The sequence below is a fragment of the Cephus cinctus genome, unplaced genomic scaffold (assembly GCF_000341935.2).
Source record: "Cephus cinctus unplaced genomic scaffold, Ccin1 Ccin1_scaffold1399, whole genome shotgun sequence".
Taxonomy (NCBI): Eukaryota; Metazoa; Arthropoda; class Insecta; order Hymenoptera; family Cephidae; genus Cephus; species Cephus cinctus.
In genome coordinates, this window is record NW_014333795.1 from 99,364 (window position 1) to 123,249 (window position 23,886).

The window sequence follows — 23,886 nt, forward strand, 5'->3', positions numbered from 1 at the left end:
TACGCAAAATATATTTTATTGATTTAACACACCGTGACAAATTGTAGTGCACTTGAGATTCTGATGCATGAATGAAAATAATTTAATGTCTTATATTTGGGATTGTAAGATTATCAGATTCCAAAAAAAAAAAAAAAAAAATTACTGTAATGTGTACATTGATTTAGTTAATATCTATTAAGGAACTAAGCATACAGTTCCTATTTATCTAGTAAGATGCCCTTCTGGTATATAAAATGAATTCCTAATTAATTATGTAATTGGACACTAGCATCAGTTAGAGGAACATACGAAACTTGTATAAGCTTCTTCTTTTCAATTGTTCCATCAAGATGCTTATCAACCTGCACTAGATCTTGAAATCTTTGGAAGCCCTCGATGGCTACTACAGGACAAATCAGTCTACCTCCAGGAGCCAGCTGGTCGATCAGCTGAAAGCATAGTTTTTCTAAACTTTTTTCATTTTTCAATTATTAAAATACATTTTCATTTGACTTACCGCCTGGGGCAGAATATCAGCAGCGGCCCCAACGTGAATAGCTTGATAAGGGCCAGCAGCAGCGTATCCCAATCTGCCGTCTCCCACTAGGCGTATTCACAATGACCTGACGTTAGTCTTCGGCTTATTCATTCAGGTTCCAAGGTTAAATAATACTGTTCATAGACAGTTCCGTTTGACCCTTCGAGCAAATTCGAGACAATTCATAATGATACAAAACTAATAACTTCAAAATTAGCTAAAGTTCGTTGAATGAAGTTATGCGCTATGACAATGTGACATTACATTTCAAAGGACCTCTCATCTAGCTAAATATGTGAACTCTTTGGGTCTGAAAGTCCAAATGAAGTTTGCTTTTAGTTTTACCAACAAATTTGATTCGGCCCTCCTCAATTAGGTCAGGACAATCTTCTCGCACGTTCCTGGTTGAGATCTCAATCAGCTCCGGGATGTGTTCCAAACCAATAATGCATCCTGAAGAACCCACCATATGTGCCATACAGGCTGTCAGATAACCGGAACCGGAGCCCACGTCCAAAGCCTTAGCACCATTTTGGAGTTGATCGGAGAGAATTGTAAGAGCGTAAGCGTGCTGTAAATAATTAATTTGGTTATTTCAAAAAATTGTCTTGTTCTCTACATTCAATGTTTCATAGACTAATTCTGGACCATTCAATACTGGATTCAGAACTGTTAATGAATGATGAAAGTTATCGTTTTGATTATACTAAATAATGTTATCGGCTAGGAAATTTCCAATCATTGATAAATATGTGCTTTTGATATAAATAATGTAGTACAGTATGATAATGGGGTTATCGATACCCTCATTCCGTAGAGGGATTCGAACAACTAATATGTCAATTTGTTTGATTGTCACTTATTAATACGAGCAATTAATAAGGTGGAATTGGGAGTAACTGAAAATATCAATTAAAAAATCACATTCTCTTGTTAAAATGGTTTATGCTGTCTGTACCAAATAAAGTAATAAGGTAATCCTTGGTTTCACACGTTGGCTGCCGCAATAAATTTCACCGGAGACCCCCAAGGCAGTCAACGTGTTAATCATTCCTTCGCAACAATGCCCCACATGGATGATTACGTTCTTCAAATAGAATTCTGTTCTGTTTCACGAAATTACAACTATCACGTTTTCAGAAGCTACATTTTTGCTTACTTTGATGTCTAGACTTTTATACAAACATTTGCATGAGACCATCATAAATTTCTAGATCCTTAATACCTAAAACTACATTTAGTGAATTAGAAATTAGTGTTTTCTTTTTAAATACCATCAAGTTATTAGCTGTATAAATTCTAGTCTTTGAATAATAATTTAATCTAATGAAATAAATATTCTTATGCTTCATATTAATAATTTATAATTAGACCAAGAGACGAGTCAATAAAGTTTCTCACCAACAAATGTATGAATAAAGTTTCAGAGATAACATTCATAAAAATTATAAATGCCTATTGTGAAATATGAATAGTAAAATAGTTGTAATTTGAATTTTGACATACTGATTTTGTTCGATTATTCTTTAAATGGTTTAATTTGTCAATATGATAATTATTATACATCAGACTAGAATGAGTTGTTTGAGATTAGACGATAAATGGAATTAATTATATAAAATGCTAATAAACAAAAAACTCAAACATATCTTACCATATGAGGAGCACTGATTGTGACATTGTATCCAATTCGCCTAGGTCTATCCAAGTAAGGATCCAAATCATGGCAATACTTTGCTCTATCCACAGCTAACATTGCAGCCTCAGCTTTATCAGTAGCAAGTATACCAGCAGCTAAAAACACTCAGTATCAGTATAACGATAAATATGTTTCCATTTAAAGAATTATTATTCCATTGACCTTTCAACTTCTCCACCATTTCTTGATTCGTAGTTCCATTGCAGTGCCAAGCCATAGCTACGCTTATGTCAAATCCTGCGAACAAATCAGATGTTATTACAGATGGTCACTCCGATACAAACACAAATGGTATTCAGAAAGTTATCAGAAGATATCTAGAGAAATTATAGGATAAACCAATAACATTCCATTAAAGATAATATCCGAGTTATCATTATTAAAAAATAAAATTCATCATTAAAAAAATAAATGGAAAAGTACAACTAAGAACTGCAACTTAAAAGAGTGTCATTTTTCGAAAACTGTCTACATTTGTCTTGTCTGAAACCTGGTGTACAACCGTAATGGACTGTCAGAGTTCTTGACCTTTGGTGGTGATTTTAAAGTGTAGAGGGGCAAACAGCTGTGACCCTGATATCGATTTAGTAGAAGGTTGCAAGCGCCCTCAAAACACCAGTCATTCATCTATTGGCCTACCTTACGAAATGGGGTAGAGTTGAAATTTCCTTGAGTTCAACTAAAATCAACCCAGGTTCCTTCAAAACGTTCAAAGTGAACGGTTCACTGGTGTATTTGTATTAAAAAAACAACATTTGACAGAGTATACAAAATTGTGAGCAAGGAGTAAACAGTACTTTAATCGATGGCCTTTATAATAAGATACCTTGAACAAACTTGTGATAAAATGAAAAAGGCGTAGAAAAAAAAATTATTAAGAAAAATAATAATTCCATAATTTTTTGTATCATAGTACATGTGTTTGATAGTATCACGTGGAAAAACTCATGTAATTATAAGTTTTGTTTATTTTTCTTCGTTTGATATAGTTCTGCGATTTTCTTAGGAATTTTAAACCGCAAATCAGTTTTGCTGATACATACGACTAAGTTTTTTCCTTCGTTATGTCGTATCATAGTTCATCTACTGATACTACGGAGATTCAGATGATTTACGGGCTCTTGTATCATCTGACTCTATGCAATTAAAAGTTCCGCTTTTCGATGTTATTTATTCTACTATGATAAGTGCCAAAATGAAGTTAATAAGTTCTCAAATATGATCTTTGTTTAAAACTTTAGATAAAATACATGTAAATCCATGTTAATACATACTGGTATTAAGTGACGATGTCAGTATATTTTTAGAAAACCTTGACATTTTTTTAAAACGGTAACATATCTTGAAAACTATTGATAAGTAATTTTTTATATTTAGGAGAATTAGATTCATATTTAATATTTATGTATGTATATTTGAGAATTTAGGCACTATTATAATTAATTGTAAATAAATCAAATATTTTTAGCTATTTAATATACGTTATTCGATGAACGTGAACGACCAATTTCGTGAAGAGCTCCCGCGAAACTAATGCGCATTTCGAGACTGAAACTTCTTGCGTCACTTTAAAATAAGTCAGATGGAATAAAAGAATTATGAGAATCGGGTGAAGGGATGTAAAGAAAAAGATGAAGAAGAAAAAGGATTGGAGAAGAAAGTAAGAAGCAGAAAGAGATGAATGACAGGAATCGAATCTGCTTAGAATATTTACTGTATGCTATAAAAAAGTGACGTGCATGGTTGATATTCACGTGGTAAAAAAGATAAGAATTTTCTTGTCGGGGGAGTACAATTGCTATAAATTGAAGTAAAGAGGATCGCAAGAAACACAGTTGAGCATCCTCTCTTCTTGAAACAAGAAATGACGTAGAGTGTATGAAAGATCTGTGCAATTAAATCTGTGGAGGTCCCGAATATAACATAGAGTATTCTTTAGTAAAACATACATTCTATAAGAATTCCGGCTGACTTATTTTAACTGATAAACTGAGTTACTAATTATTAAATAAGCATAATAATAAAACAAGTCATTAGTTGACTGATAAGTGACAGTCGTTGTATAACAATTTTTTAAAATGGAGACAAAAAAGAAAACTCCGGCAGAGCCAGGGCAAATGCAACAAATTGTTGCGACTGCAATCGGTGAGTTGAATAGATAAAAATTATTATATTTTTATTCAATCTCATTCTTCATTATTAATATTTATTTATATGTTTTTATTCATTATGGATTTTCAGTTAATTTGTCAGCATTGATCTATGGCACCATAGTTGGTTGGGCATCCCCAATGACTCCTAAGCTTCAAAGTCCTGATCCACCAGTGGGATTAACTCCAATGAGCGATGAAGTAGTATCCTGGTTGACTGGTGTGCTTTGCATAGGTGCACTTATGGGAACACCCGTTTTTGGAGCGATTTCAGAAAAGTTTGGTCGCAAGATCGCCGGATGTCTTCTAACCATTCCTTATGGAATCTGCTGGATAACGACGATCTTTGCTCAAGATCAAACTTATCTTCTCGTAGCCAGATTTTTCGCTGGTGTAGGTGCTTCCGGGTCGATACTGCTGGTACCATTGTATGTGGGTGAAATAGCCAGTAGTGGAAGACGAGGGATGTTGGGGAGTCTTCTGGTCTTGTTCATCAACGTCGGCATCCTGATAGGTTTCGTGGCTGGAGCTATACTTTCGTTTAAAGTTTTTGCCATATGCGCACTGGTACTACCATTATGCTACCTGGGAGCTTTCGTATTTTTGCCCGAAAGTCCTGTTTATTTGGTGCGATGTAACAGGACTAAAGACGCTGCGAGGTTGGTTAATAATTTTATTACTTGTTATACGGGAGTTTCTACTGGATTTTTATTAACATTCTTTCTCTGCAATTTAAAGGGCTCTTCTGTGGTTGAGAGGAGGTGACAAACCTACAGTTGACCGGGAATTGTTAAGCTTGCAAGCACAAGTCAAAGAAGCTGCTGCCCTGAATGGAAAAGTTAGTTTTAAAGATTTATTTGCAAATAAGGGCACTTTCAAGGGACTCATTATAGTCTTGGGTCTTTTGGGTGGCCAACAGCTTTGTGGTATTTTTGCAATGGTAAGTTTAGTTTTTATAAGCGTTTATCATCATAATGACATTTTTAATCTAATTTTTTTAATTCATAATTTTTAGGTCAATTATGCAGCAACGATATTCCAGATGGCAGGAAGTTCAATGTCACCAAACACGGCTTCAATAATAGTAGGAGCTATTCAGGTATTCGGTTCCTATTTGTCAACCAGCTTGATGGAGAGGGCTGGAAGAAAACTTTTGATTTTAATATCCTGTATAGGGATGTGTATATGTCACTGCACTCTAGGAACCTTTTGCTATTTGCAAGCCTTAAAATATGAAGTTTCATCCTTCAGTTGGATTCCTGTAACTGCATTATCAGTATATGTTGTAGTATACTGTTTAGGAATGGGTCCAGCACCATTTGTAGTAGCATCCGAAGTTTTCAGTGCAGAAATGTCAAGTCTGGCCAATTCAGTGTCTCTTATCTTCCTTTGGGCACTGGGCTTTTTCGTTGTCAAGCTCTTTGGTACATTCATGGGCCTTTTTGGTATACATGGTTGCTTCTTCATACTGGCTGCATTCTGTTCCTGTACTTTTGTCTTTACTTTGATATTGGTACCAGAAACCAAAGGCAGAACAATACAATCCATCTTGGATGAACTTAATGGGTTTCCAGTAAACTCTCACAATGGAGATTACAGAACAACTAATATTGAAGTAAAAAAAGATTTTCCAATACCGGAGCAAGTTTGACCATATATTAAACACTTTGTTCCATTTCTCATATCATCTGATATCGTAAATCTTTAGAATCCGCGACCAAACCATATTTAAAGTATTAATTTATACTGTCCCTGTTTATACACATTTTGAAAAAGATGCAAATTTTTAGGATTATATTATTTATCGACATGACACTTATCATGTGTCAGTAAGACATAAAATATCGACAGAGTACTGATTACCACGGTTACAATAATTTCATATATCACTTAAATTCATTCACAATAGGACTAGCAAGTGCAGTGAATGTATCATGTATTTTACGTAAGTTACAATTAGTATCAACGTTGTTTTAGGGTGATTACTGATGAAACCTTCATCGATATGCATACCTGGCTAAGAATTTTGTAACAGAAACAGTCTTCCCAGTGAAGTTTCCTTCTGAAGATGTATTCGCTTAGTTTGAAAGATATTCTTGCTCTTTCTTCGTACTTATATTTTCAATTAAGGATTGACAAAATGTTAAAAGTATTGTTTGGACGACAGAGCTTTAGGATCTCGCGTTGCCCTTTTTTAGGGATTACTGCACTATTCAGCACTATCTGTCCATCCGCCATTAGTAGTGTTGGCTGGTGTTGGCATTCTTCCCTGTGACGTCATGTTCTCTAATAATTGAGATATAGTGGCGACACTATGTGGCGAAATGAAGCAACATATCGAATATAGCTTAAACTGCCGACATTTTCATCGGTCGGTTCATTTGAATTAAATTATGAAATTGCTTTTCACACGGTAGAATGAGAATCTACTTTTTAATTACTATAGTGTAATGCATAAAGAAACGGAGCCATATCTTAGTACTAGATTATTTTTTCTTACATTGTTACTAGAATACGCCGTCATAATTGGGTCGCGAGATAAATTGCATTTCGTGGGGCCAAGTGTCTTATGCTTTACAGTGTAAAAGAGTCACCTAAATTAAAAAGTTATTTCCCGATCCAATTATATGAATGATTTACAGTATAGCATTGCGATTTACATAATTGTTAAAGATTCTATTTATTGTTCGTCTGTAATTATTTGTAATAAAAAAATATATATTGTACTTTAAATACGATTACGTTCATTTAAATGCATCCTTTGTATAAATCTATTCAGTAATTGATTGTGAAAATATTTATTTTGATCAATCGTCGTCCATCCTCCTCCGTACGTTCTTATTTCCAATTTTTCGTTTTTTAAACATAGTGGGTGCTCCCTCGTCGTCACTATTTCCGCTGGAAATATGAGAAATTGTTTTTTCTTTGAAACTCCTCGTAGGCATAATCGGTTCGCTGTGTAGTGTTGGAACACTAATGGTAGCCCCCGTGGGTTTAGGCAACTGAAGATCAACTGGTTTTCTCTCGCTGAAACCGCAAGAAGATAAAAAAAATCTAAATCTAATCCCACTCCAACATTCTCGGAATGATCATCATCCAATTAAAATTGTGATACTTGCATGACTTGGACGGTTTTCCAGGCGCCGTAAGGATCCGGTTTTTCTGGGACACTGTAATCCCTCCTATAAGTGGGCTTTTCATCGTCCTCGACCTCGACTTCGTGTTCACCATCTTCCTTTTTCTGGACTCGTTTCTTTCTCAATTCTTTCAGTTTTTCTCGCTCAGCATTAGCTCTTTGTTCCTCGATAATATCAGCCTTCTGAACGGCTTCCTCCTGCTCTAACTGTTCTAACAATTCCTCCTGAATTGCCTGTTCTTTTGCCTCCTCTTCCTGCTCTGCAAAAGTCATGAAACCCTCTGCCGGAGGATCCCACGCCGATTCTAAAAGCAAAGTACGGCCATAAAACCGAAAAGCCTAAAGAATATACGTAAGAGAAAAGTAAAATTTCAAAGTGAACAGTTACCATTTGTCTCTATATGCCAATAGTAGGTGTAACCTTCAGGACTCAGAGCTTCGTACCAGAGTTTTCGAGTTTCTAGTTTATTGGGGCGATCATTCTCCTGGATCTTCTTACCCTTGCCTTTACCTTTACCCGATTTAGACTTCCCCTGGGCCTTGTTCTCGCCTCCTACTCCACCAGAAAACGTACTCACTCTAGGTTGTGGCGCTGGTCGTGGTTGCGGTGCAGGATCACAGGGATCAATCTCCTGTGGGAACTACAAGATGAGATAAAAAAGCCGGATGAGTACATCGTTTCGAACTTTATCGAATTTAACTTGGCAGGACCTCAATTTCCTGCGGTAGGTATCACTCACGTTTCTATGGTTCTTGCCCTTAAACCTCGGATGTGTTTCCGGCGCTGCGGGTGGCGGCCGATTAACGTTTTCTACGGGCTAGAAAAGAAATTTGATTTTTCTAATACAAAAAATAACATAAAATCTATATAAAAAATTTTATTATATTTCATTTACCTCGGGTACTTTGCTTTTAGTTAATTTCTCTTTTATTATTTTATCCGCTGTCATGTCTCTGGTATTGTTCTCGACGTCCTTGAGATACGCCGCCATTGCCGCCTAAAATATTAATTTTTTTGTTATACAGTCATTAGGAAATTTTTTATCTCTTAAAAAATTATATTGTACATACGTTTTCCATCTTCTTGAGATCATCCTCGAATTTTTTGTTTTGCTTGGCTTGCTTAGCGCTATTCTTGTGAATCTCACGTAACCGTCTACTGACATTCTCCTTGTGTTTCTTTCCTCCTTCATGGAATTCAATACTTGGCTTGTTATCGGCAATCCAGCACTTGCAGAAGTCGCAGAACTTACGTCCCTGAGATTTCCAGTAATCGGCCCTGGAAAAGTCACATGAAAGGGGATCGTGTCACACAATCAGTTCAAGACTAGATATTATTATTACAACACAATCTTATCAGCTTGCGAAAAGTCCGATTCTGTAAAGTTGTGCCAAAGCTCGTTTACCATATCGGTATCTACTAAAGTCATACTTGTACCATCCTATTTAGAGGTTATACTGAAACCAGCCAGTCTTTGTTGGAAACTTCATACAAAAAAAACAGGATGAACGACAAAAACGTACTCTAAGAATTTTCAGACGCTGATAAGACGTTTAACGTTTATCCGCAGTTACTGAAAGAATATCTTTGATAAAAAAAAAATAATAAAATTCACAACCATAATTCTTTTCTTTCTGTCTCGTAGAATATTCCACTTTTCTTCCTTATCGACTAACGGTAATCGAAATTCCAGATACTCCCGATTTAGAAAGAAAAAAAAAAGTATCAAATCTGTTTCGTATGAAGAATCGTAAAGTCGGACACTCTAAAGAGTTACGAGTAAATACACAATGCAGCTCGTTCGGGCTGAATGATTTTTTTTTTACAGACAGAATAAAGATCAGATTCGTTGTAGGTATAGATACGAGGTCAGCCAATATCCTCGTGCAGTGAAATCTCGATAATCAATGAAGTTCATGTTGGATTTTATCAGTGATAAAAGTTCAACTCACGTCCTTGCTTTTCAAAATCGTAAAAAGATTCTTCCCTGTTCAGCTGCAGTTCATTTACCCTTTCATACTTAAGCATATATATATATATTCCACATATGTAGTCTAAAGGTACATTAGCTGAACACGTTACGCTAGGCTTGGTTGACCTAGTTTTTAATTTTATTTAATGTCTTTCCGATGCACTTTGTTTCCCACATGCGTGGTCAGACAGCCTCACGTGTCTAGTACCCAGCAGTAAAAGGAAGCCAGAGTGAATTTTCAGATTATTATTACCCGACAAATTAAATTATCCGAAAGATAAGCAATACATAAAAAATTTATTATATAATATAACCTCAAAATATTTCATAGGCCCAAAGAAGACGGGTTGGATTAAAATATATATATCTAAATATATAAAATTAATATACGATGACTCATTATATTCAAGTAGTCCTTCCTGTTGTTACCAGACGAATTCGTACACTGGATACCTTAAATTAGTTGGCAATTAGCCGACGGCTCTCGCAGCCTTGAGCTTCATCAGTGCACTTGGCCTTCCCATACGAATTTGCAGTTGCAGCTGCAACAGGGCTGATTCATTTACAAGCAAAAGGTCACGTGAAAAATTCGCTCTGTATAACATAAAGCCATAAGGGTTATCATTGCGTTAAATTTAGAAATCTGGAAAATTCTTTTTTTTCTTTGAAATGATCAGTACGCTTTCCTTTAATTTATTCGTATACCCAAGAACATAGTTAGGGGTGTAATTGATAATGGATTAACGGGTTGTCAAATCCAGTTTCACGACTTGTCATTCCCTGGCGAATACATGTTATGCGTCGCAACGGTAAAATGGCAGAGGAAAACGGCAATGTTAATGCCGGGCGTCGGATATATATTCTATAAATATCTGCATCAATAATGCTTTATATTACGAGGGTTGTACTCCACCCTCGTAGCCCACCCTTGTACTTTGCTACACGACACATTTCGTATGGAGCTTCATGCGATAGCCGTGCTGAGATTTCACCATTACCTTTATAATAATTTTATTATTTTCCAAAATCCTTAAGCCGATGTACAATCAGAGTTTTAATTCCCCCTAAAAGATTAACGCAATGAAACTTTTAAGTAGTATTAAGCTTTTAGTTGAAAATTTTAAACCTTTGTCACTCTCCCTAAAGTCACTTCCGACAGCGTCAACTTGTCACTGACATATATACACAACACCGTCCCGTCAGCTTATCTGATTAGTCAAGTTTATTTTTACATTTCTGCTTTTCGATCTTTCCTTCAAATTTCTTTTTTATCCTCGACAGTCTTAACGAGCCTCACATTTTTATACCGATGACAGATGACCTCTCGCATTTTATTCTATGAATTCCGATTATCAACGGCGATTGGTGCGACGGACGTTAGAGTCGCAAACGTTCCACTTTCTGCCGCTAGGTAGCACTGCCGTACCTATACGGTTATAACACGCGACATGACATTCTGTCACGTTCTTAATGTACGTTGGTTGTATGTTTCTAAGCTTTTATTATTTATTTATATTTATTTTAATGTACTCAATGAATCGCAGTGTCCATGCCAAAAACGTGACAAATCTGAAAGCAACAATGCTAGACTAGCTCGTATGAGAATATCGAACGACAGGTTTAAACTGACGTTGCGTCAAACTCCTGACGGACAATTTGCGTTCGAGATTTGTAGGATCTGTCTTGAAAAGTTTCGTGGTCACAGTGTCTGGCTGATTTCCAAAAGTACGAGAGCGGAACGACACAGCGTTTAAGGCACGTACGAATTACAGCGATAATCAAAGGTTACGATGGGCACTGATTGAAAGAAAAATTTTTCTCTCCCGAGTTAAAATGAGAATGTCAGATCTTATAAAAAAAGGTAAGTAAATAAAATTGTAAATGGAATTATTGATTTCCTGAGAAAACACGGTACGTAATATTTCCCTAGATACAAGATATTCCCTAGACAATCATAACCCAACCTAAAGATATATCACGTCACGTTTTGACACGACCTGTAGTACCACACTACTGTCTATATCAACCCCAGCGTTATATTCCTCACGAATTGCAATCGCAAGGCGCATTCACGTTTCTCCAAAGGAAAAGCAACAGGTTTATAATTTTGCCAAACGACGCCGAAATCGATAACCAACCAACAAGCGACACGACGTAGAGCGCCGCTACGCTGGTCTCATTTATTACTTTTCAACCCCCATGAATCGAATATCCACAACGCTATATCCTGAACCCACCATTTGGTCCACGTTTATTATTAATATTCTTCACACCCCAATCCACCCTCCGAGCTTTATTAACCCAACAAATATCCCTTCGCGGCACCTTTTTATTTTCCTATTACGCAGAAGCAACAGGTATAAACTTAGCAAAGGCGATAGGGGATGAATGGGCATATATATATATATATATACATAGAAAAGAACGTAATCAACCCCTACTAATTACACTTCACTATAACTATAGGTCATGCTATATTGCTCAGCAAATATTAACTCGATTTAAAATTCCCACCATTCTCCGTTACTCAATTTCCCGTCGATCCTCTTCGTCAATGAGTTACATCAATTTTCCGAAATTATCCAGCCTTCATTATCAGCCGTCAGACGTTGTTATCAATGGCACCGCATTGTTGTTATTATTATTAGAGTGCAGTGTCACGACAGCGATTAGTTGCGTATTGAATTTACATCTCGCTGTGAGATTCATTGAGATTTGTTCTCTCTACCCGCTTTTATACGTCCTCGAAATCATTTCCCTGGATGATCCCTTTTTATTCCACTTCGTTCTTCCCTCTCGCTCTTATGCCTATGCCACGGGTACAGAAGTGAGAATATATGCCACTGATTTATAGGAGCTTTTATCACGCTCTTAATGCTCATTGGATCTCTAGGTACGGTCGCGATAAAACGTTTCCGAACCATTAAGACGATTCCTGATTAGCCCGTCGGCTTGCTGAGGCGCTCGATGTTATTTTTGTATTTTTGTATTTCTGTACGGACAGAGACGATGAGTCGTCCATATGTATATGTATTTAATGTAATATATATATATATATATATATATATATATATATATATATATATATATATATATATATATATATATATATATATGATTTAAAATTCCCACCATTCTCCGTTACTCAATTTCCCGTCGATCCTCTTCGTCAATGAGTTACATCAATTTTCCGAAATTATCCAGCCTTCATTATCAGCCGTCAGACGTTGTTATCAATGGCACCGCATTGTTGTTATTATTATTAGAGTGCAGTGTCACGACAGCGATTAGTTGCGTATTGAATTTACATCTCGCTGTGAGATTCATTGAGATTTGTTCTCTCTACCCGCTTTTATACGTCCTCGAAATCATTTCCCTGGATGATCCCTTTTTATTCCACTTCGTTCTTCCCTCTCGCTCTTATGCCTATGCCACGGGTACAGAAGTGAGAATATATGCCACTGATTTATAGGAGCTTTTATCACGCTCTTAATGCTCATTGGATCTCTAGGTACGGTCGCGATAAAACGTTTCCGAACCATTAAGACGATTCCTGATTAGCCCGTCGGCTTGCTGAGGCGCTCGATGTTATTTTTGTATTTTTGTATTTCTGTACGGACAGAGACGATGAGTCGTCCATATGTATATGTATTTAATGTAATATATATATATATATATATATATATATTCTAAGAGTAATAAAAATAAATCAACTTCTACTCGTTTGATCCCCCTAATGACCCGATTACACGACGTAACGAAAATTAACAGCCAGTACCAGGATAACGTGCAGGATTGAAAACAATTGTGATTGTTTCGTATGAATTTTACAAAAAAAAAAAATATTTGAATTTGAGTGTAAAATTTTTTTTTCGAAATTTCTACCAGATATTCAATGCAGAAGGCCGATTACGCTTTCGAACAGTGTCATTCGTAATATTTATTCGTTCGACGTAAATTCGTCCATCCATTCGTCCCTGTTAATGGAATTATCCACAATTCCCGAATGTTCTCCCGTGTAAGCCAGACTTAAACTAGACAGTCAGCTCTGTAACGATGTAAACATACCGATTTATACGAATTAGACTAAGCTCGTTAAATCCCAGTAGCAGCGACAGTGGGGCTTCCAAAGAAAACGACGACAAGGTCGTTTCATAACAGTGTGAATTAATTTTTCTTTTCTTTTTACAGATTCAGGCGACGATTGAACGCAATGTCGTCGTTGGTAAAAGCATTAAGGAAAAAAGAAAAGTACATCGCTTGGCTCGAATATCGGCACAGCGATTCGTAACAGCCGAGAGACAATTGTCGCAGAAGCTAACAATAGACGACCTAAAAACTGTTTTGCCACTGGATGCATGTATGCAGGCTGACGTGCACGTGGGAAATTATGCGCATTCGTCACTACGGCCTTATCCGACGTGCCGTACAGAGAACAAGTAATCAGGAGGATGACGTCCTGGAATAAGATCTGTGACAAGGATCGCGACGATCGCAAAATTGGAAATGCGACGTATCTCCAGGGTGATGATAAACCGAAGTTACATAGTTATAAGTTATAAAGTAAAAAATTGATAAGATCTATAATAATTAAAATCAAACTCTGTATATCAAGATTAATGCTGACGAAGCTCTGCTTTGAGTTATCCGAATTGATTGTAAAATCTACAGGGGGTTTCAGAAAATTAATGTGAATCTATCGGGTTGGAAATCTATCAGGGTTGCTCATTCCCAAAAGGTCTCAATCGGCAACCTGATTGGGAGGATATTAATTAAGAGTAAATTGTTTAGAAAATATGGTTGTATACTATATACATATATATGATATATATACGTGGGCGTGTGATCAATCATGATCAGAGTTTGATCTGGACTGGATGATCTCGGCTTGGAAATGAATTTATTAACGTAGCCAAGTAAGATCTATTTTCGTTCTAGCTTTGGTCTTTGTGTACGATTAGGATGCGTTTACGAAACGTTATACAGCTTTGCGTTTGATTGGGATAATAATTTTGATGTTATTAGTCGTTATTGCAGAGACGCCAATGAGAGTTGACGACTAAGCGAGTTGCGTTGAAACTGGAACTTCCGGCGAGTAGACATTGGGACATGATTTACGGGCTCCAATAAATTGTCCTGGTAACTGGTTTGGAGACTGGTAACTGTTGGAGGTTTGAGGGTAACTAGGAGGCCCATAAAAATGATCATCGAGACCTAAAAAATGTAAACAGTCAGATTACTCTCTTGTCACGAGATAGTATAGGATATAAGCAGGAAATTGAAAAAAAAATATTTGAATTTTTCAAAGTATCCATAGTCCAGTTTCAAATCAGCTTTGGAACAGATGTTCCTGATGCTTCGAGAATCGGTACGGTTATCGACCAACTTCACTGCATAGCGTTATCGCGTCTTTTCAGTTTTCAACAGACAAAAGACCAGACACGCAATTGTCTTGTCGCCCATTTACAGATACTCAGTCATGATAATAACGAAGTACCTAACCTTACCTATCCTGCTTAGTACAGAAAGGGACGTTAATACCTCATTAGTCGATTCGTTTGAGTGTTCCTTTCGATTCGCGAAGAAACGTTCGCAACAGGTTTTACATCGACATGCCAGCAGCACGCAGGTAATAGAATCTCCCGTTAAGTTGAGATGAATAATTTTCAATTCAGCGAACCGCTATGAAATATACTTCGATATTTTAGCGTGGATTCTTTCGTATTCCCAATTGCCTGAAATTGAAAGCAATTAGAGTGGCTCATTCGGTTCGCCGACAGTCAGATAAATAATGCTAGTAGCTTCGCCTCGAGGGGTCCTTCGATCAAGTGCAGATAGGGAGGGATAACGAAAATTTCAAAAATAACTTTACCCGAACAAAATTTTGTCAAGTCCACAAACTATATCTATATCTGTAAGCAGGTACCATCCGTTCTTGTGGGCAAAGAAGAAAAAAAAAAAAAGTATAAAAGTCTTGACCCAACCCGCGAGAGCCAATGGATTTTATTCTGGTTTCCAGAACGTTTTCTAGTGCCCGCAGAGGATCCTGAGGGATGCCTGGAGATGAATGACACTCGAGGGAGATGAAAGGGTAAGGGTTGAAACTTTTCGTAGAGGACACCAGTAATTATCGCTGGAGAAATAAAACGAAGGATTCGATGAGATTGGAACTAAATGAAATCGAGATGCCCAACGTCGCCGTTGATATTACTTCCGATCGTAGCCAAGATTTCAGGATAGAAAAGATTGGCCGGTTTCCAATGATCGTTCGATCCTCGGTACTCGTGCGCGTACCTGCGGTTGCAGGTAGTAGAGTTATATTCAACTTTTCAAAATTTTTCTAACGATAAATCTAATACAATAAAACATGGATGTGACAGGGTAAATTACATTTATAATAAAATTTTTTCAAATTATGTTTTTACCTCTGGAGCTTATTAAGTAGTCGAAATTATTGCGTAAAAAAATAAGGGGCTCTGTAAAAAATATATATATATATAATAGTAATAGAGCTTTTCTTACTTTATATGGAATACAGGTATTCTTCATATGGAGCTTTCCTACTTTCATTTCATATAAAATTAAAGCACCCTCCTCTGTACTGCCCAATAGATTACATTCCCCGGTGTGGCATTCTGGGTAGAAACACATGGTTGGCAATATACACATGGTATATCCTAATGCAGGTGCAAACGTGTGAGCTTGCGAAAGCACGAGGTTGCGACAATGAATGCGGCTGAAGTAATTCGGGTCGAGTGGCCCAGAACGAAACGACAGTATTAGAAGCTGGAAAGCTTCTATTTATTGTCGGCTATGTATTGTTACACGAAAAAGCTCTATGCCTATTTTATATTGTGGATTAAGCTTTAACTTGGTTATAAATCAAGGTCTTGTTGTCTGCATTCGCATCAATTGAAGCTTTTCTCAACTTTTTTTTCTATGTAGGTGTATACACACAATGGTATTTGTATTTATAGGTTATGCTTGATTCACCCAATAACATTGGCTCATAAGTCGACTGGAACGCTCTCTAGGTTGTTGCGGTAAGACGAGTAAGCTTTCGGCTAAATCTGTTCAAGAGCAAGACAATACCTAGAACCCGGAACTTCCTCTGTAAACCATCCTGAACTCTTGTTTCTTTCGTTTCAGTTTACTTTAGAGTTCGTTTACGACTGACCAATGAAGACTCGGCCGTATTTCGCGGATTGCGACATATTTTGACTGGCGCGAAAATCACGTTGCAAAGGCTTTGCGATTTGTGCGTGAATAAAAATAAGACGAAAACAGGAAACAGGGTGTCTGAGAGGTACATTGTTATTTATGGATTTACTTATAATTTTTTTGTATTCTTCGCGAGCTTTTGGAAATTGGACACTTTAATAATCGAGTACGAACCTATGAAAGAGTCGAAATCGTGAGGTATCACACGGAACTCAAATAACAGTAAAATAAAAATGTAAAAAAAGAGATCGTAAAAGACGCTGGAGCTATCTACGACAAAAAGGTAGGTGGACGTCTACGTACCCTTATCAATTGAAAATCAATCGATATCGATCAGATCAATCGGCATACTGCGGCAAAGTCCCTGGCACGGACTCCCCTACGTCCTCGGCGTGTATCCGCAAAGTTAAATTTACCAGACTCGCGCCGTTCATGTTCCGGAAACATTCACCATTGTGAAGTCGGCACCATAAAGTATCGTGAAACCGAATGAAAAATAATCTACAACGAGCCGATAGCCTCGCGCTTTACGTACAATCGGCCATTTTGAAATAATTTCGGCGAAACAACAACGGCACGAGATACGTAAATCAACTGTCGCGCCATATCACGTGCATCAATACATAGAAATTGAAATATCGCCAGCTTCCATGGACTCGTGACTAATACACGAAATCTATGGACACATTCGCGAATGCAGAAATCAGTTTAGATTGAAGATTAAAAGAAGATATAGACATAACGGTTTGTCAACGTTAATACAGACACGCTATACAATTTTTCCGAACGTTAATAGGAACAATGGGACAATGCGAAGTCGAGCGTCGTTGGGAATTATAAATAATAAAATGAAAAGTACCTGCTGAATATTTTCACTGTGCAAAAAGCCAATTGTTACCGTCAGGTAAATATTATCTTGGCTCACAATAGTCCCAGGGAACAATGATGGCAGTTTTCCAAAGAAAGTCGCGATTCTCACTGTTTCGCCGAATTTTTCTTCGAGTTCCTAGCAACAGATACACGCCACTCACCGAATAAACAGAGTAATCGTTGATCGTGATGAAATCCGTAATTTCAAGTCCGTTTCACGCTTGTTCTTGGCAAGAGGTTAGCCTGGTCGACATAAAAGCGATCAGACAGCGACGGCGACGACTGCGCCAATTTTCAAAGGGACGGAGACGAGGTGAATCAAAACAAAAGGCTCTACCGTCCACCTAGGTTTATACGCAGGTGGAGACATCTGAAATTAAAGTTACTGAAAAGCATATTCAAATACTGTAATACCGCCAGGAGAGAAGTCAATTGCTACATAGAATCAAAATGAAGATTCAGCAAAAATCTTTGTAAACACGAACCGTCCAGATGCGGTCTGTTGTTTTAAATATAGTTCGTAGTTAGTGCGCGATTGAAACAAATGAAATTTACAAGCGGACTGTAATTCCATAGGAATATTCACACACAGAATGATATGCATTGCTGCGCGTAAATGTAGAAGGAAAGCAGAGAGAATCGGATGAGAAATATTTTCTGAAATTTTACAAATTCCACAGTGACGTATGCGTAATATGCAAATGGCGGTTAGGGGGATCTCCCCGACTAGATATAGAGTATGGAGCGCCGTTTCTTTCATTGATTTCGAAACGGTCCGACGAATTTGAGGATAAAAATGAAACCCAGGTTGGTAGGCGGTTCGGTACATCAGGCTATAGAAGTGACGGCCAAGGATTTTCCCGTGCGTGAATTAAATATGACGGTTCGACGAGGATAAACAAGCACGTTGGATGCGTTATGCGAACTACTGAGTCGGACTTGAAAAAGCAAATTTCGATGGAGAACGAATGGACGAGACACGTACGTCGAAAGGGAACGAAAACTTGTCGAAAATATTCATCGAGCGACAATGGACACTAAATGCTAACTAGCTGCCAAGTCAAACATAAGGTACCTTCGGCGTAACACTCGTAAAATTTTTCGTTTGATCAGCCAACGTCCGAACAGCTGACTCCTTCGGCTAGCATTACGTGAGTATACACTATAATATACATATTACAGTATACTACAAAATATATATGCTTATATATATATACACACTTGAGTACATAACGCGCGAGCGAAGTTTGTAAATTGCGTGACGACATAACCTCTAAAGCAGAGTAAATATTACCTGTGCCAACTTACAATTAGATACTTTTTTACTCTGTACAACGAGTGATAAAATAATTGTATATCCTGCAGGACCTAATTACACCTAGTAACGACCTCGATGATGAATCCACAGCATCCACTGGAAATGAGATATGGCTTATTTTCAAGATCTCGGTAAATATTATTTCTCAATACAAATACGGTATCCTGTATTTAAAACTGTATCGAGTCTCTGTCATTTCCGAATGACGCACTACAGGGCCTTTCAACCGGAGCTAGAAAACCGTTTGAAACCCGTAGGTAGGTAAGGAAAGAATTGTTGGCAGGAAATTAAGAAAAAACTTTTCTCGTTCACGTAGCCACGAGGCAGCCGAATAAACGGGCCGGTTTCGCATCTGCATGGGTTTGCCAAATCAAAAAGTGATTCCGAAACGTTCAATTTCGCCGGGACCTGGCTCACTACCTCTAAGAACTAATTAAAACTAATGTACGCTACTGCCAATTGATATACGACGGGAAGCCAGTTTTGAAAATAACCTCGACTCGTCCCGCCAGCTCATTCGGGCGTCCTCTTCGGGGACGTCGGCGTCCTGATAATTTTTTGATTCTCGCGCTCTCTGGGCTAAGCCAACTTGGGCCTTTTTTCTGTTCGGCAACGAAAATCGTTATCTTGATAAAATGACTGGAGCTGTCGCTGCCAGGGACACAATAACAGGGAATCCCTATTGTATCTTTGAAAAAGGAGGAAAACATATAAAGAATGGCCTCTTATCAAACGTTACGCTACTGTCAGCTATTTTTGGGCTATGAACAAATTGATTGTGAAATTGTATCGTGCACACGAATGTTTTCACACTTAACGCGAGTGTCACGTATAGAAATATCAAACGTAGGCAGGTGTGAAGCCTAATGGTCTGGTACGAAAGTTCTTGAAAATCGATTCTAAAAGTAAAGGTCAGCCATCGCGTAAGTCTTTCGATAAACACCGAAGGCGTCATTGTCTCGAAGAATTACGTATGTTGGATCAGTTCAACTGAATTTCACGTAAAATGATCACGTATCGTGAGAGAAGTTCTTTAGATAAAGGAAATTTATGAATAATTAATGAAAGGCAAAGAGGGGAAGTCCCGATAAGGAACGTCTGCGCGGTCTATTGCAATAAACGGGGACTCCCCCAAGAGTTTCGCTACGACTCAGTAAATATCTACTAGAAGATAACGCAAATAAGATGAATGACCAATTAGGTAAATTATTAGCAGGGAAATTTTTCTAAAAAATTCTTTAAAAGAAAAAGACGGTTAACGATGATTTTCAATAATGAAAATAATTGCCGACGTATTAACCAGCCCATAAATCGGTTTAAATACCTTCGGCATTGCCGCGCAAATATTTCGACTGGGAGAACATTCATGGGCTTTAATAGCTTCGCAATAAATCTCGACACCGGTTATATGAGAATTAACGTTAATTCGTTCTCGGTCATGATCTATGTGGCTGCTGTCACGGAAAGTACGTACTCGTAAAAAAAAAAAGAGAAAAAGTATTCAATGAATAATATAGTAAGCGTAGTCAGGGATATAAAATTAAAAAAAAAAGTTCACGTAAATCATGGAATTAATTTGGTGTATTCTTGCTTTTTCAAGTAAAAGGTTTACCGTGAGGCTTTTGGGTATTAAAGGAAGCCTCTCGTAAGTTCCCTTTCTCGGATAACAGTTTTGAGGTTATAACGACTAATGAAAGTGCAAAGGGAAACGATCACCTGTAAATCATTGGGATTGCCAATCAACTGCTATCTTTAAGCTCGCCATTAATTGCCATAAAATCCATTTGATTCTATTTAAACGCTCTCAGACTGAATAATCGGACACGTTGCATTACAGCTGCTTATTTTACATGTTCGTCATATCAATTACTACGAGGATTCCGTCTGACCCTGTTTTATCGACTGTATCGACCATCATTATACCGACTGGGATTTGTCCAATTATACAAAGTGAAGAGTCAACAGGGATGAACGTTCGGTGGTCCCTTGGCGATTTAATTCCCGCACGTTACAGATTTATCATGACGAACTGAGAAAGTAAGACGGCAGTGTGCCGAGTGGAGTGGCTGCTGCGACGGATTTCAGTTAACCTATAAACGCTTGTGGCTGGAGATTAATGAATGCTCGGAAGATCACAGGTGTTGGGTATTGCATAAAATCTGAGGAGTGAAAATGTCTGAGAAAAATATTATATATCGTTTTCAATGAATTCACTGGGAAAAGGCAGAGCGGTACTTTTCATTAGATACACAATTGGCATAGAAATGGACTATGAATAAAGCACTTGCCATATTGTATAGGAACGTCATTGAAAATATTTTATTTCTTTTTGTTATTCGCTTACGTACAAGTATAATGGTATATATATATATTTAGGTAGGTACGTAGAATATTGGTAAAATACTTCTTGACTAGACTTAACTAGATTGGTCCTTCGAAATAACGACTTTTGAAGGGAAGCTGTCATGTTGATAGGGATATTAGTACGCGAGTCAGATTTTCATTATAGATTTCAGTTCGTTCATTATAATTGGTGGTTTTTCATTTTAGCGAGAGAATGTTTGGAAATTTTATTTCGAAAATTTTTTTTTTCGTTCGCTAAATTTCTTACTTCACGGTAATAATTTTTTTTTCTTAGCACTGCTTCATCCGCATACGATGAAACGGATGTGATGATGGGAGGACTCGTTGGAGTTTTTGATTTCCTGAAGCTTCCCAAGCCGGTGAGATATTTTGGCTTAAATAAAAATATAATTGTAGTTGGTCTCATGGGAATAGCCAATCCCTAGTCCTACGCGTGAAACACTCTGATCGTGGATCGAAAATTCATTGATCCATGAAGAATAAAAAAAGGGAATCAGCAGCAGTGGTTTTATGGGACTAGGTGAATGGGACGAGATGAAGTCCCTTGATTAGCACGAGGGTCCCTATGCTAGAGGGGACTTATTTTCTTTTATCGAGGTACTGCATTATACTATAACCAGCTCCCTTGACTGTTAAACTTTTCCTGGGAGCTTCTGCTTGGTCAACTCCAGTAGAAGAGGATAGTGCAGATCTGGACAGTATTCGGGATTGTGATTCAGCAGCTCCAGGTGTCTCGACCAGACCACCGGGTCGTAACGCTCCCATTGTTTGGTAATGAAGCCACGTTTGATCGCAGCTTCTGTGAATTTCTGGAATGTCGTACCGCGTCGCGGCGCCATCACCAGGGCGACGCCGCCATCCGCCAGCCATCCGTAGATCGTTTCCACCAGGTCCAGACGGGCATCGTCGAAGAAGAGACAATCGGCACTCAGGATCACGTCGTAGAGTCCTTCCGTGCGTCGCGATTCGTCAGCAGCCTCCGTGACCCACGTCTGAACTCGACAGTGTATATGAAAATCTCGTTAGAAAGTGTTGCCAACTTCGCGAGATAAAAGAAACTGGCCTGGTGAAATTTTCAAAAATTAATAACGCAAAATGACTTTTATCGTGAAGTTCTCTAAAGCTCCTAAGACTCGATATCGTTGGGACAATATTAATCCGCATATCGAAATTTTGGAAATTCTTGACAACTTAATATGTAAATTAATTCGAATCAACTCGAATTCCCACTCGCAAAGGGAATGTAATATGAATCAACTCTGTTTTTCATTATTGTCAAAATTATTCCACCGAATATAAATGACCGGTATACGACAATCATACCAATCTAAGTACAAGCGAAGAGAAGTAGAACTTTATCGATTCCACCAAATCCACGAAATTGGTATTTAGGTTTCTCCGTACTTTCCCCATGTGTACGAGAGCATGCCTATCGAAATTCAGCGTGAATTCGAATTGGCGCGGAAATTAAAACAGCACGGGTCACAAAGAACAAGGGTAATATTACGAACAACCGTAAAACGTGAATACAGCATATTACACAAGGTACCGGAAGTAGCTTTAAAGAGAAACGGAAGCGTTCAAATTTACCTATTCAAATCAATTCCAATACGCAATCGAGAGCACCGCTTACATTAGTGACAAAAAAATTCGAAAAAGATGAAATCTAAAAAATCCAAAAATATCTCTCTAAAAAAAAAAAATTAAAAATTACAAAATTATTAAGCCTCAAAAATTCACCTGAACCCGATTCCCATTGACACCAGCCTGTCTCAGCACCCTGGCCGCTCTCGCCCATTGAACTACGCCGCACTTAATAAAATCGGCCATATCGTTCCTGGCGATGATGCACCTGGCGTTGTCGACGCTGGTCACGTTACCATCGGTCAGGGTGACTCCACTAGGGGAACAATATTTAGCCGCAAAAACACCAGCCAAACAGCTCATACCACCACCAAGTTCCAGTACCATTTTATTTTTGCATATCCTGCGATTCTTCATCAGGTAATAAGCGAGACACTCTTCGGACGGCCAAACGCAGACGTTCCCAGTATTATTGAACCCGATCAGTTCGTTAGCCGTAAAATTCTTATTGATCCGTCGTATCTCCGCACTGTAGATCTTCGAATCGACAACCGCCGAATATTCATACCAAGAAGACTCAGGATCGGTAACGGCGTTCTCGAGGATCACGGGGTTAACCAGACCGAACGAGGTGAACCGTCTCATGGAAATTTCATCTTCCGTTTCCGTAAACGGTTCCGGCGACCTGGTCAAGGCCCTAGCCAAAAGCCTCCATCTCCTCTGAGCCGTACTGTGACTCTCCTTAGGATGACAACTACCAGCATCCCCCTTCACCAGGACGTCCCCGGACATCACGACGTCCCCGGAAGTCCAGTTCAGGACACGACGTACATGGAGAATCCCTCGGTACAACCATGCATGAAGTTCCTTATCCTCGCTCGCACTCTACTCGATTAGCATGCAAATTTGTCATGGCCAAAATTTTGTTTGTAAAATTTTTCAATCACGTCGAAAAAATTTTTCTTCACCAAAAAAATCTACTTCAAAATCCTCTGTCGTTCAAGGTATCCGAAATCTCTTGATCGCTTCGAGTTTTTATCACCAGGTACGG

At 38.0% G+C, this 23,886-nt stretch overlaps 3 protein-coding genes and 2 long non-coding RNA genes across 25 annotated transcripts in view; 2 read left to right on the top strand and 3 right to left on the bottom strand.

Moving 5' to 3' along the window:
- On the bottom strand, window positions 1-6,837 carry LOC107273135 (protein-L-isoaspartate(D-aspartate) O-methyltransferase). Of its 11 annotated transcripts, XM_015751004.2 has the most exons (7): window positions 6,383-6,837; window positions 2,748-2,854; window positions 2,382-2,456; window positions 2,175-2,314; window positions 866-1,091; window positions 500-585; window positions 1-431 (listed from the first exon to the last, which is right to left on the bottom strand). In XM_015751004.2, the coding sequence occupies exons 3-7, from the start codon at window positions 2,434-2,436 to the stop codon at window positions 249-251; spliced, it is 690 nt and encodes a 229-aa protein (XP_015606490.1). In that variant the 5' UTR covers window positions 2,437-2,456; window positions 2,748-2,854; window positions 6,383-6,837; the 3' UTR covers window positions 1-248. The 11 variants fall into 11 exon arrangements, 9 of the variants coding, with proteins under 9 accessions (XP_015606490.1, XP_015606487.1, XP_024946189.1 ...); XR_001539150.2 differs by lacking the exons at window positions 2,748-2,854; window positions 6,383-6,837 and adding an exon at window positions 3,494-3,706 and having other exon boundaries at window positions 500-680; XM_015751001.2 differs by lacking the exon at window positions 2,748-2,854 and having other exon boundaries at window positions 6,383-6,835.
- Window positions 4,225-7,102, top strand: LOC107273132 (facilitated trehalose transporter Tret1). Its single transcript, XM_015750984.2, has 4 exons — window positions 4,225-4,364; window positions 4,461-5,028; window positions 5,108-5,309; window positions 5,385-7,102. Exons 1-4 carry the CDS (start codon window positions 4,298-4,300, stop codon window positions 6,018-6,020), a joined length of 1,473 nt encoding a protein of 490 aa, XP_015606470.1. The 5' UTR covers window positions 4,225-4,297; the 3' UTR covers window positions 6,021-7,102.
- Window positions 7,031-23,886, bottom strand: part of LOC107273134 (calmodulin-lysine N-methyltransferase) — a 20,955-nt gene continuing 4,099 nt past the window's right edge. The window contains exons 1-9 of one of the 11 annotated variants that reach the window (XM_015750993.2): window positions 17,559-17,706; window positions 16,001-16,113; window positions 15,020-15,213; window positions 8,577-8,784; window positions 8,402-8,503; window positions 8,246-8,323; window positions 7,894-8,146; window positions 7,489-7,810; window positions 7,031-7,396 (exon numbers count right to left, since the gene is read on the bottom strand). In XM_015750993.2, the coding sequence (XP_015606479.1) occupies window positions 7,177-7,396; window positions 7,489-7,810; window positions 7,894-8,146; window positions 8,246-8,323; window positions 8,402-8,503; window positions 8,577-8,784; window positions 15,020-15,024 (1,188 nt within the window). In that variant the 5' untranslated portion in view covers window positions 15,025-15,213; window positions 16,001-16,113; window positions 17,559-17,706 and the 3' untranslated portion in view covers window positions 7,031-7,176. Of the gene's footprint in view, window positions 7,397-7,488; window positions 7,811-7,893; window positions 8,147-8,245; window positions 8,324-8,401; window positions 8,504-8,576; window positions 8,785-15,019; window positions 15,214-16,000; window positions 16,114-17,002; window positions 17,236-17,558; window positions 17,707-21,179; window positions 22,244-22,991; window positions 23,756-23,886 lie in introns of those variants that run through there. The other 10 variants (XM_015750992.2, XM_015750995.2, XM_015750996.2 and 7 more) reach the window with 10 other exon arrangements.
- Window positions 9,756-10,739, bottom strand: LOC112495163. The gene is made up of 2 exons (XR_003061474.1): window positions 10,605-10,739; window positions 9,756-10,542 (listed from the first exon to the last, which is right to left on the bottom strand). It is a non-coding gene; the product is annotated as an uncharacterized LOC112495163 (long non-coding RNA).
- Window positions 17,736-21,110, top strand: LOC107273141. Its single transcript, XR_001539159.2, has 3 exons — window positions 17,736-18,720; window positions 18,935-19,018; window positions 20,725-21,110. It is a non-coding gene; the product is annotated as an uncharacterized LOC107273141 (long non-coding RNA).